The sequence below is a fragment of the Oncorhynchus gorbuscha genome, linkage group LG19 (genome assembly GCF_021184085.1).
Source record: "Oncorhynchus gorbuscha isolate QuinsamMale2020 ecotype Even-year linkage group LG19, OgorEven_v1.0, whole genome shotgun sequence".
In the NCBI taxonomy this organism is placed as follows: domain Eukaryota; kingdom Metazoa; phylum Chordata; class Actinopteri; order Salmoniformes; family Salmonidae; genus Oncorhynchus; species Oncorhynchus gorbuscha.
In genome coordinates, this window is record NC_060191.1 from 45,706,568 (window position 1) to 45,719,398 (window position 12,831).

Consider the following 12,831-nt stretch of genomic DNA (forward strand, 5'->3'; position numbering starts at 1 on the left):
TGCATGTTTGACATTTTTGAGAGTCCGCAGTTCAGCCATTCAGAAAACTGGACCATCTTGATCAGGTAAGTGCAAAAATCGTTTGCTGAACTACGGTGCTGCATGTAGCCTAGAGGTTAGAGGGGCGGGCCAACAACCGGAGGGTTGCTGGTTTGAATCCTTGGTCTAAATGGAATAATCTGGTGGATGTGAACCGGCAAATGGAGAGCTGTTGGCATTTTATCCTAGATGCCAACTCCTGCTGTTATGCGCTTGAGCAGGGCATAACCACAAAACAGTTCCAGGGTGTAATCGGTTTGTATCTCGGGGGAGCTAACGCAAGTCTTCTGGTCTCACACAAGATAAAAATCCACATGCCAGTGTGGTTCACCAAATGGCCAAACAGCCGCTGTGACGCTTCTAGACCCATCTGAGGAGACTAGATTTAACCCAGGTCTCTCTACCACAAGATCCCAAGCAAGGTTACTCATGATACACATTCTGTTTTATGTATGGTGTCAGCGGTTAGTTACTGTGATAGCAAAAATACAAGTTCCAGCTGAACAATGGCTATGGCCAGCATTCGACATTTAAAGGATTGAGCCAATATCTGCAGCATTTACTTTGAATGCGATCTTTGCAACAAGGGTAACGTTGCCTTTAAAATGGTGCAGAGAAGAAAATGGGTGATCGGCTTGAATCCTGGCCTAAGTATTTCGGCAAAGTTCCATTCCACTGATGTCATGAATGGCTGAGCAACAGCTGTGTTTGTGAGACAAGAGTCTGGATGGTTAGAGCAACAACCAACGTCTTGCTCTATGAGTCTCACAACCTTTTAAATTATTTGGTTTTAATTATACTTAAGTATCAAAAATGTCAAATTCCTTACATAAAGCAAACCAGATGGCATCATTTCCCAGTTTTTTTTATTTTACGGATAGCGAGGGGCATGCTCCAACACTCAGACATCATTTACAAACGAAGCATGTGTTTAGTGAGAATGACAGATCAGGGTCAGTAGGGATGTTCTTTTGATAAGTGTGTGAATTAGGCAATTTTCCTGTCCTGCTAAGCATTCAAAATGTAACAAGTACATTTGGGTGTCAGGGAAACTGTATGAAGTAAAAAGTACATCATTTTCTTTAGGAATGTAGTAATGCAAAAGTTATCAAAAATATAAAATAGTAAAGTAGAGATACCCCTAAAAACTATTTAAGTAGTACTTTCAAGTATTTTTACACCACTGGTTAGAAGTTAAGGGATCATTCTACATAGAAGATAATAGGAAACCCCAGGACACAATGTCTATAATAAGCTCAGATTGTGGAGTTTGCGGCATCAACTAAGTTGTCACCGTCACTACTTACAGCATTCATATCAATTAAATTTATCGGGTTGATACTTTAATTGACATTTGTCAATAAACTCATGAAAGCAAATTTTGTTGTGTCCTACTTGTAACCTTGGTGGTCCCCCCAAAAAATAATAATTGTAAAACACTTCATTGTGAGGGTAAATATAGAGTGCCTTTGGAAAGTATTCAGATCCCTTTACTTTTTCAAATTTTGCTACGTCACAGACTAAAATGGATTTAAGAAAAATGATCCTCTGCAACAAACAATAACCAATAATGACAAAGCGAAAACAGGTTGAGAAATGTTTAGCAATTGTATAAAACAAATTTTAAATGTATTTACATAAGTATTCAGACCCTTTGTGCTATGAGACTCGAAATTAGTGAATCCTGTTTCCATTGGTCATCCTTGAGATGTTTATTCAACTTGATTGGAGTCAACCTGTGGTAAATTCAATTGAGTGGACATGATTTGGAAAGACCCATACCCATCTATATAAAGGTCACACAGATGACAGTGCATGTCAGAGCAAAAACCATGCCATGAGGTCAAAGGAATTGTCCGTAGAGCCCCGAGACATGATTGTGTCTAGGCACAGATCTGAGAAAGGATACCAAGAAATGTCTGCAGCATTGAAGGTCCCCAAGAACACAGTGGCCTCCATCATTATTTAATGAAAGAAGTTTGGAACAACCAAGACTCTTTCTAGAGCTGGCCGCCCGGCAAACCTGAGCAATCGGGGACAAGGGCCTTGGTCAGAGAGGTGACCAACAACCCGATGGTTGACCCTGACAGAGCTCCAGAGTTTCTCTGTGGAGATGGGAGAACCTTCCAGAAGGACAACCATCTCTGCAGCACTCCACCAAGCAGGCATTTATGGTAGAGTGGCCAGACGGAAGCCACTCCACAGTAAAAAGGCACATGACAGCCCTCTTGGAGTTTGCCAAAAGGCCCCTATAGACGCTCAGACCATGAGAAACAAGATTCTCTGGTCTGATGAAATCAAGATTGAGCTCTTTGGCCTAAATGTCAAGCATCACATCTGGAGGAAACTGGGACCATCCCTAGGGTGAAGCATGGTGGTGGCAGCATCATGCTGTGGAGGATTTTTACAACGTCAGGGACTGGGAGACTAGTCAGGATCGAGGCAAGATGAACGAAGCAAAGTAGAGAGAGAGAGAGAGATCCTTGATGAAAAGCTTCTCCAGAGTATTCAGTCGATCCGACTGGGTTGAATATTCACCAGGACAACAATCCTAACCACACAGCCAAGACAACACAGGAGTGGCTTCTGGACAAGTCTCTGAATGTCCTTGAGTGGCCCAGCCAGAGCCTAGACTTGAACATCTCTGGAGAGACCTAAAAATTGCTGTGCAGCGACAGTCCGCATCCAACCTGACAGAGCTTGAGAGCATCTGCAGAGAAGAATGAGAGAAACTCCCCAAATACAGGTGTGCCAAGCTTGTAGAGTCATACACAATAAGACTCAAGGCTGTAATTGCTGCCAAAGGTGCTTCAACAAAGTACTGAGTAAAGAGTCAGAATACTTATGTAAATGTGATATTGCTGTAGTTTTTTTTGTATTATAAATTAGCAAACATTTGGAAAAAAAACAGTTTTTGGTTTGACATGCTGATTTTTGCTGGGGTCTCAGAATTGATAGGGTTAACCAGTGTTACACACCTTCAAATGGGGGGGGGGGATTAGATACATAAAACAGTAAATATGTATGAAAATACCCTCAAATAAAAAGGTGACAGTACTGCCTGTACTGTCGCCTCATATAAAACATTTGATTTCAAATCCAAATGCTGGAGTATAGATCCCAACTAAACGTTTTAGCTTCACTGTCCAAATAAATACATAGGGGAGCGTACATCTATACATACACACACACCTCCATAGAATGACACATTAGAACTTCAATATGATCCAATTATTTTCTAAATAGATTCTAATATAATCTCTGTGCACGTCTCTGTCTGGGAACGTGAAGGGTGAAGTGAGCACTCATACAGTCCCCCTCGTGGATTTAAAAGGAACGGACTGGTGTAATAAATATGGTGGAAAGACCTTCCAGACTTGGTAACACAAATCAAATGGTTTTAAATGCATGAAGGGGGAGTGCACACTTCTGGAGAAGGGTAGAGAATCAGAAGGCCGCCATAGATGTTCTACTCCACACTGACATCGTCATTCTGTTACCACCAAGTGAAGATGAGTTTGTACAGGAAGCCATCATTGGTCTTGAACAAAAAGCCTCTGTCTGAGCTGTGAGGCTCGTATCTCACTTTGTATCCCCTGGCCTCTACATCCATCTTGATGCAGTCCAACAGGTCAATGGCAGTCGGAGGGGCCTGTAGCGACACAAACACACACAATGAGAGAAACATAACTCAAGGTTACTTGCGTAACACATGTTCTCTGCCTAACCCTGGTTTTCTGAGAATATGAGTGAGAATAATGTCTCACTATGGGATTCACTGGATAGGCAGATCGCTACGGGGGAACCAATCACACAACGTTGGGTTGTGTGACAGATGGCGAATGAGGTGTCCCTCACTCTTTATAAGGCGCAGTTAACCTGGAGTTTGCTCTCAAATACTTAATTCGATGTCTCACTATGGGCTATGCCCAACTCCCGTATCACGGTCCGGCATGATCAATCCTCAGGATCCGACACTAAGGGCAGTATGCGCCAAAGAAAGGTGCAGTGACATGCAGTCGGTAAAACCTCAAATGTATGTGGGGTCGCCAGTATAACAGCCTCCACTATCCAATGGGATAGCCACTTCTCAAAAACACACCACTAGTTCCATAGTGTAGAAGAGACACTGGCACTCTGGATCGTCTCATTGACTTGGAGTGGAAAGCTTGTCACATTCAGATTCATCCTCTCATGGGCCAGGCCCAGAGGGAAATGGTTCCTGGGGCAGGGTGGAAAATCTTGGTCGCTTGGGCCAAAAGATCACTGGGTAATGGTAGCTGCCAGAGCTGGTTGTAAAGCAGGAGGGTGATCTCTGGCAACCAGAGCTTCCCTGGCTGTCGAGAGGCTCTAAGATGAGGGATAAGCCTTGTTCCATCACTCTGCTTAACAGAGAGAGAAAAAGATATCACCCTTGCAGTAAAGCAGTGTCTGACCTGTCTTGCCCCTACTCCGGGGAGGAAGGTTAACAACAGCAAAAGTATCCTCAGCCGCTCGCTCCAGTAAAAGGAGGTAGAGCGGGCAGTGGCCCAACTGCGTGAGCCAAGTGCAGGGTTAAAAAAATAATAATAATAAAAAAGGGATGATGAGAAAGCCTGAGCATTGTGGACTTGGGAGTACCAGATATCAGGCGACAGAGGCCCAGACAGCTAAGGGTGCCGGGAGAGTGGACTTCCTGGCTGGAACCTGAACAGGCGCAAAGGGGAGAGTATAGGGGAGGAGGGCGCTTGGGGGTAAAGTGCAGATTCTCCATGAACGTGTGCTGCTGCAAAGGAAACACACTAGCGGTCAAAAGATTTAGAACACTTACTCATTCCAGGGTTTCTTAATTTTTTACTATTTTTCTACATTGCAGAATGATAGTGAGGACATCAAAACTATGAAATAACACATATGGGATCATGTAGTAACCAAAAAAAGTGTTAAACAAATTCAGATTCTTAAAAGTAGCCACCCTTTGCCTTGACAGCTTCGCATTTTCTCAACCAGCTTCATGAGGTAGTCACCTGGAATGCATTTCAATTAGCAGATGTGCCTTGTTAAAGTTACATTTGTGGGAATTTCTTTCCTTCCAGTTGTGTTGTGACAAGGTAGGGGGTATACAGAAGATAGCCCTATTTTGTAAAAGACCAAGAACTGCTCAAATAAGCAAAGAGAAACAACAGTCCATTATTACTTTAAGACATGAAGGTCAGTTAATCCGGAAAATTTAATCAAGAGCTATGATGAAACTGGATCTCATGAGGACGGCAGAGGATTGGAAGACACAGAGTTACCTCTGCTGCAGAGGAGAAGTTAGAGTTACCTGCCTCAGAAATTGCAGCCCAAATAAATGCTTCACCGAGTTCAAGTAAAAGACATCTCAATATCAACTGTTCAGCGGAGACTGTGTGAATCAGGTTAAATTGCTGCAAAGAAACCACTACTAAAGGACACCAATAAGATGCCTTGCTTGGGCTAAGAAACACGAGCATTGGACATTAGACCAGTGGAAATCTGTCCTTTGGTCTGGAGTCCAAATTGGAGATTTCTGGTCCCAACCGCCGTGTCTTTGTGAGATGCGGAGTGGGTGAACGGATCTCCGCATTTGTATTTCCCATCATAAAGCCTGGTGGAGGTGGTGTTATGGTATGGGATGCTTTCCAGGTGACACGGTCTGCGATTTATTTAAAATTCAAAGCACACTTAAACAGCGGGCTACCACAGCAATCTCTGCAGTGATACGCCATCCCACCTGGTTTGGGCATTGTGGGACTCTAATTTGTTTTTCAACAGGGAAATGACCCAACACACCTCCAGGCTGTGTAAGGGCTATTTTACCAAGATTTAGAGTGATGGAGTGCTGCATCAGATGACCTGACCTTCACAATCCCCTGAGCTCAACCAAATTGAGACGGTGTGGGATGAGTCGGATCGCAGAGTGAAGGAAAAGCAGCCAACAAGTGCTCAGCATATGTGGGAACTCCTTCAAGAATGTTAGAAAAGCATTCCAGGTGACTAACTCATGAAGCTGGTTGAGAAAATGCCAAGAGCATGCAAAACTTTCATCAAGTCAAAGGGTGGCTACTTATTTGGTTACTACATGATTCCATATGTGTTATTTCATAGTTTTGATGTCTTCACTATTATTCTACAATGTGGAAAATAGTAGGTTAGTCGACCCCTCTTGCCTCCCTTAGGGAGGTTAAGAGGGCGGAACATTGCTGCGGCAAAAGACTGTTTACCCCCAGGGTTACCCTGGTTCAAGTTTCGAACCTGGGTATTGGCAGTCTGCTGTGTTGCCAGGGGCTTTGGTCCTTCAAAACCAGCTTGTTTCCCCAACTCAGCTGTGAGGCTGGGAAGGATAGTTGCAGGAACCAACAGGCGGCAACAGGGCCCAGGTCTGCCAGATGTCGTCGCCTTCTTCCATACAAATACACTTCTGACACACGGCAGCTGGACCAAACCACTCCTTGCGTGTTACCGGTGTATCGAGTAGGCCCACTTTTTATTTGTCTGTCAAGCTGGACAAGCTTAACCAAAGTACCTTCGCTCTCACCACTCATGGTACAACCACAGCCTTAAAATGTCCAAATTCATTTTTTCCCCCACCTCCTCCAGTAACTTTTTGCTGGTAAGCTAGCAATAAAGAGGTCACGTTGAGTGCTCGGACTGAGGCTTTGTACATCTTCTGAAGAATGGAGGCAGATTAGCCCTCCTTTCCAGAGAGGGAGGTACCGGCGGTGTTAGTAACACAGGTCCATCATCTCCCTGAGGCACGCTAGTCGAACATCTCATTCCAAAATCATGGGCATTATTATGAAGTTGGTTTGCTGCTATAAGAGTTTCCAATCTTCTGGGAAGGCTTTTCACTAGATGTTGGGATATTGTGGCGGGGACTTGCTTCTATTCAGCCACAAGAGCATTAGTGAGGTTGGGCGATTAGGCCTGGCTCACAGTCAACATTCCAAAGGGTGTTCAATGGATGAGGTCAGGGCTCTGTGCAGGCCAGTCAAGTTCTTCCACATTGATCTCGACAAACCATTTCTGTACGGACCTCGCTTTGTGCACAGGGGCATTGTCGTGCTGAAACAGGAAAGGCCCTTCTCCAAACAGTTGCTAAAGTAGGAAGCACAGAATAGTTACAATGTAATTGTATACTGTAGCGTTAAGATTTCCCTTCACCGGAACTAAGGGGCCTAGCCGAACCATGAAAAACAGCCCCAAACCATTATTCCTCCTCCACCTAACTTTACAGTTGGCACTATGCATTGGGGCAGGTAACGTTCTCTTGGCATCCGCCAAACCCAAATTTGACCGTCGGAATGCCAGATGGTGAATCGTGATTGGGGCGGCAGGGTAGCCTAGTGGTTAGAGCGTTGGACTAGTAACCGGAAGGTTGCAAGTTCAAACCCCCGAGATGACAAGGTACAAATCTGTCGTTCTGCCCCTGAACAGGCAGTTAACCTACTGTTCCTAGGCCGTTATTGAAAATAAGAATTTGTTCTTAATGGACTTGCCTAGTTAAATAAAGGTAAAATAAAAATCGCTCCAGTCCAATGTCTTGTGTGCAGTCTTAGGCTTGCGTGTGGCTGCTCGGCCAGGAATCCCATTTCATGAAGCTCCCGACTTAGAGTCCTTGTGCTGACGTTGCTTCCAGGGGTAGTTTGGAACTTGGTAGTGAGTGTTGCAACAGAGGACAGACTATTTTTACGTGCTACGAGCTTCAGCACTCGGCGGTTCCGTTGTGAGAGATTGTGTGTCCTACCACTTCATGGCTGAGCTGTTGTTGCACTAAGAAGTTTCCACTTCACAATAACAATAGCATTTTACAAACTAAGGATGCCACGTTGAAAGTCACTGAGCTCTTCAGTAAGGCCATTCTACAGCCAATGTTTGTCTATGGAGATTGCATGGCGGTGTGCCTAATTTTATACACCTGTCAGCAACGGGTGTGGCTGAAATAGCATAGTTCACTAATTTGAAGGGGTTTCCACATACATATATAGCATAGTTCACTAATTTGAAGGGGTTTCCACATACATATATAGCATAGTTCACTAATTTGAAGGGGTTTCCACATACATATATAGCATAGTTCACTAATGCTGTTTACCATGCCATTTGTTGTTGTTGTTGTTGTTCTAGTCTATTTAACTGAGTGTGTCTGCAATCGCCAGTTGCTATTGCATTGGTGTCTATGATCTACTTAGTTCATTGAACCAGAATAAATACAATTGTGGGGTGTCTCGCTTCCTCTTCAGTCTCTGGACCTGTATCTCAGCCCCTTTCATGTGTTCCAACATCTTTTTTTTGCAAGATGCATTAATTAATTAAGGCTACATGAGTGTAGACCCAATGACAATCTGAATCCATAACCTCGCCACAAATGGCGTCAGGGTTGTGTGGAGCTGAAGCTCATCCTCGGCCGGTGGATTTGCAGTGAAGAAACAAACGAGTGAACGTAGGTTAAAATAAACGAGAAGGGAGCTAGTAACACTGCCGCTGTGCAAGTATGAATGCTAGTGTGGTCAGCTTGCTTTCCAGCGAGCTGACCAAGTTAGCTTATGTTTTGCAGCGTGGGCTAACCAGGTCTCGATAGCTAGCCGTGTAACACGTTATGTGACTGGTTCTTCCGTAGTGATCCTCCTATCCAGCAAATCCCATCGTGGGACATCGAAACGAGTATTTGAAAGAGAAACCCCAGCACCATTTAAAGCCTACTTTTCCAGTTGAAAGTGCCTTTGTGGCATCATCAGTAGTAGTCATATACATAAACTATTAAGTACAGGTACACACACTAAAACACAAGTACAGTTACACACCTTCCACGGTCCGAACCGCACCACTTCCTGTTCCTCCAGGTTGTTGACGGCATGGTCATAGCGACCCAGGTCCTCCTCGGTCCTCAGAACACAAACGATGACAGCAGAGTGACGGCTTGCGATGGCTTCTGCTCGGGCCACTCTCACCAACACCTGGTAGTCATAGAACAGTGACCAAAAATAATAACTCAAATGAATTGATATCAGTTATTTGACAGGGACGATGTAGAGGCAGTCTTTGTATTTTTTTTTAAGGAGTGGGTCAGTCCCACTCCATTCACATGTGTTGTGTTTACTGGACAGGATAGATAGAGTAGATGGGCGCAGAGAGAGTGCTAGAGCACTGGGTCGGATTCAAACCCATACTCGCCACAATAGTTCAACACATGTAATCCAGAGACAGCGGCTGAGGCTGCTGGATCACCCCAGGCATTAGGTATTGTTATTGTACCTCCAGGTTCTCCAAATAGTTGGGGACCCTGGAGATGAACTGCTGCCTCCCCACTGTTTCTCCAAACAGCTGGGCTGAGTCCTGCAGCTGCTTCACCAGGGTTCTGACGTCATAGTGGAGCGCCTCCTGGTAAACCTGTTACACACAACCACACGTAGGACTCTCATATTATGAAGTTTCGTAACTACTGGGGGCAAAAGATCTCAGGGATGATGACAATGCATGATGGGCTACCTCATTGGTTCAGGGTTCCAACATATGGGCTAGTGTGCGTGTTTGTCACGAACCTCCAGAACACTCTCTGTGGGCAGGCGCTGGGTGCGTAGGAACTGAAGAATGGCTCCGAAGTGCGTCCCGTCGCGGTCGATGAAGTAGCGTCCCTTGGCGTCGGTGGGCAGTTTGGATTGCTGACCACTACTGAACATGAAGGCCAGCTGGGAGTCAGGGTGTTTACGCAGCGTAGACAGAGATGTGGTGAACACATGACCACCCACATTCAGCTGCACTACAGAACAACTCTGGGGACAGGGAGACTGCTAAGGTTAGGTACAGGGAGGGATATAGGTTAGGGTTAGAAACTGTTAGGGAACGGGCTAGGAACGGAGTATGGTAAAGGCCCAGTTCACATCAATGAAGCACAAATAAACATTAAATTCATTGTTTCAAATAATATATTTAATTATGTGATGATAGAGGTAGGAACACCGCCTACATAACAACGTGGCAATCAGTCAGCAGGTCCATTTCTAAGTTATTTGTCTCAAGAGGTGGACTGACTCAGTGTGAGATAAGGAATCGTCCAACTGCTACACCGTAGATAAATACTGTCGTCTCAAGGATGTGCCTACCTGCCTGGTCAGCAGAGCAGCAACACCCTCCACACTTGTCAGTATGAGAGCCAAGAACTTATAGTTCTTAGAGTAGGAGTGCTACTCTAGGAGGAGTGAGGAGTGCTACTCTAGGAGGAGTACTACTCTAGGAACAGGTCCCTCGTATAATCATATTCATTATGATATAAAAGGCTAAACTGTTCCTGGAGCAGCACTCCTACTTTGAAACGCTTCGTGAATTACTGGCCCAGATTTGCGTGAGATCGTAACAGTGTAGAATACACATGTCATCATAAGGCTACTATTTTAGAACAAACTCGTAAATTGGTGACAAAGCAGACTGTATTCATTACCTTGAAGGAGAGAACATTTTGGCTACTCTATACCGTCTCAAGCTGAAGGTAATTGAAAAGCTGAAGAAGTTAACAAATAAACAACTTCCTCCAAACATTCCAGATGCTTGTACTGAATGACTAGTTCACAATGAACACTTTTTCCTTACCTGTAGCCCCGGAGAAGACTGTTTGCCCGGGGATCTGGAGTCTGGAAGACTCATTTTCTTTCCTGGCTGTTGTGGGAAATGTTTTGGACTGTGTCAACACGTCTCGCTCGAACAAGCTCAAGGAACAGCAAGTGAGGGGATTCGATTAAGATGGCCCGGTTCACCATGTAGGAGGAGTTTAAATGCACGTGAAAAGTGATTGCATTTTGTAACGAGGCTGCCTCCGGGTTTCCCGGCGTAATGATATTTATTTAACTAGGCAAGTCAGTTAACAAATTCGTATTTACAATGACGGCTTACCAAAAGGCAAAAGGCCTCCTACGGTGACGGGGCCTGGGATTAAATGCACATTTTGGACAAAACACTCATCATGACAAGATAGACCTAAAACAACATAGCATGGCAGCAACACATGACATGGTAGCTACACAAAACATGGTACAAACATTATTGGACACAGACAACAGCACATGGGGCATGATGCCAAGCACGTGTGTTAATGTCTCGGGCCATATCCCGGTAATCGAACAACAAATCGAACAACCTCAGTTGCGCCTAGATGTTTCTGTGGGCGTGGTCAAATACGGAGTTTCAGGCATCACTATTTCTATGGTCTCGGCATCTCCCAGGCAAGGCTCTGGGCGGTTGTGCGTGACGGTTTGTACTGAATTGCATGTTTTTCCCCAACGGTGCGCAGTTCTTCATGGAAAGTACCCTGGACACAAATATAAACGTTGATCCCATGTTTCAAAGCTAATTTTATTGGTCACACACATTTTTAACATGTTATTGCGGGTGTATCTATATGTTTGTGTTCCTAGCTCCAACAGTGCAGTAGTATCTAACAATTCACAACAATACACAAAGTAAAATAAAGAAATATACAAATATCAAGACGATCAATGTCGGAGTGGCATTGACTAGGGTACAGTATAAACATGAAATTACTAAAACAGTATGTAAACATTCAAGTGACCAGTGATCCCATGAATATGTACATAGGGTTGAGTAACCAGGTGGTAGCCAGCTAATGACAGTGACTAAGGGCAGGGTACTGGGTGGAGGCCGGCTATTTAACAGTCTGGTCTCCCTGAGATTGAAAAACAGCTTCTCAGTCCTAGCTTTGATGCACTCAAACAGGCCATGGCTTGGCTGGTTGATGTCCTTTGGCCTTCCTGTAACATCAGGTTCTGTAGGTGTCCTGTAGGGCACGCAATGTGCCCCCCAGTGATACATTGTGCAGACCGCACCGCACCACACTCTGGAAAGCACTGCAGTTGCCAGTACCAGGTGGTGTGCAGCCTGACAGGATGCTCTCAATGGTGCATCTGCAAAAGTTTGAGGGTCTTAGAACCAAGCCACATTTCTTCAGCCTGGTGAGGTTGAACAGGCTCCATTGGACCTTCACCACACGGTCTGTGGGTGGACCATTTCAAATTGTCAGTGGTGTACGCCATTGCAAACCAAAATCACGATCCCACACATTTTCCACAGAAAAAAAAATACCTCTCAAATTTGTTTACAGTCGTTAGTGAGCATCTTTTGCCAAGGTAATCCACCCACCAGGTGTAGCATATCAATCTAAATTAAACAGCATGAAACTTGTGCTGTGAACAATAAAAGGCCACAACAATGTGCAGTTGTCACAACACAATGCCACAGATGTAGCAAATTGAAGGTGCATGCAATTGGCATGCTGACTCCAGGAACGTCCACCAGAGAATTTAATTTAAGTTTTTCCCAAAAACATTGGAGGCTTTAGAAAATTTGGCAGTACATCCAACTGTCCTCACAATAGCAGACCATGTATATGACAGTGGGCAGAGCTGGGTGGGTCATCATGGGACACACCTGGGCTCAGGTGTGTCACAGGGATAAATACACCTGTCATACATCAAGGAGACTCTCCATGTAAACACGGTTGGATGTTGGTTGTGGCTTGTTCTTTCGTTTCGGCACCTCAACACCATATATGCACGCATCCACTCAGTTACATGGTTTATAGTAACAGTAGGCATAAGCTACAGACAATGAAAACAATTGCATTTTATCAATGGCAATGTGAATGCAGATGCCACGATGAGGCCATTTTTATTTAAAGGTATGACCAACCGATGCATATCTGTTTTCCCAGTCGTGAAATCCATAGATTAGGGCATACTGAATGCATTTCAATTGACAGATTTCCTCGTATGAGCTGTAACT

General features: G+C 44.6%; 1 protein-coding gene across 1 annotated transcript; it reads right to left on the reverse strand.

Moving 5' to 3' along the window:
- Positions 1-2,830: 2,830 nt before the first annotated feature.
- On the reverse strand, positions 2,831-10,784 carry kctd14 (potassium channel tetramerization domain containing 14). The gene is made up of 5 exons (XM_046315340.1): positions 10,627-10,784; positions 9,582-9,812; positions 9,295-9,429; positions 8,844-8,996; positions 2,831-3,691 (listed from the first exon to the last, which is right to left on the reverse strand). Exons 1-5 carry the CDS (start codon positions 10,678-10,680, stop codon positions 3,536-3,538), a joined length of 729 nt encoding a protein of 242 aa, XP_046171296.1. The 5' UTR covers positions 10,681-10,784; the 3' UTR covers positions 2,831-3,535.
- Between the last annotated feature and the right edge of the window lie 2,047 nt (positions 10,785-12,831).

Coding starts and splice junctions, on each gene's coding strand:
- kctd14 (XM_046315340.1), bottom strand. CDS start 10,680: ATGAGTCTTCCAGACTCCAGATCCCCGGGCAAACAGTCTTCTCCGGGG. Junction 8,997..9,294: donor ACTATTTGGAGAACCTGGAG/GTACAATAACAA, acceptor TATGACTACCAG/GTGTTGGTGAGAGTGGCCCG. Junction 3,692..8,843: donor TGCGGTTCGGACCGTGGAAG/GTGTGTAACTGT, acceptor GTGTCGCTACAG/GCCCCTCCGACTGCCATTGA.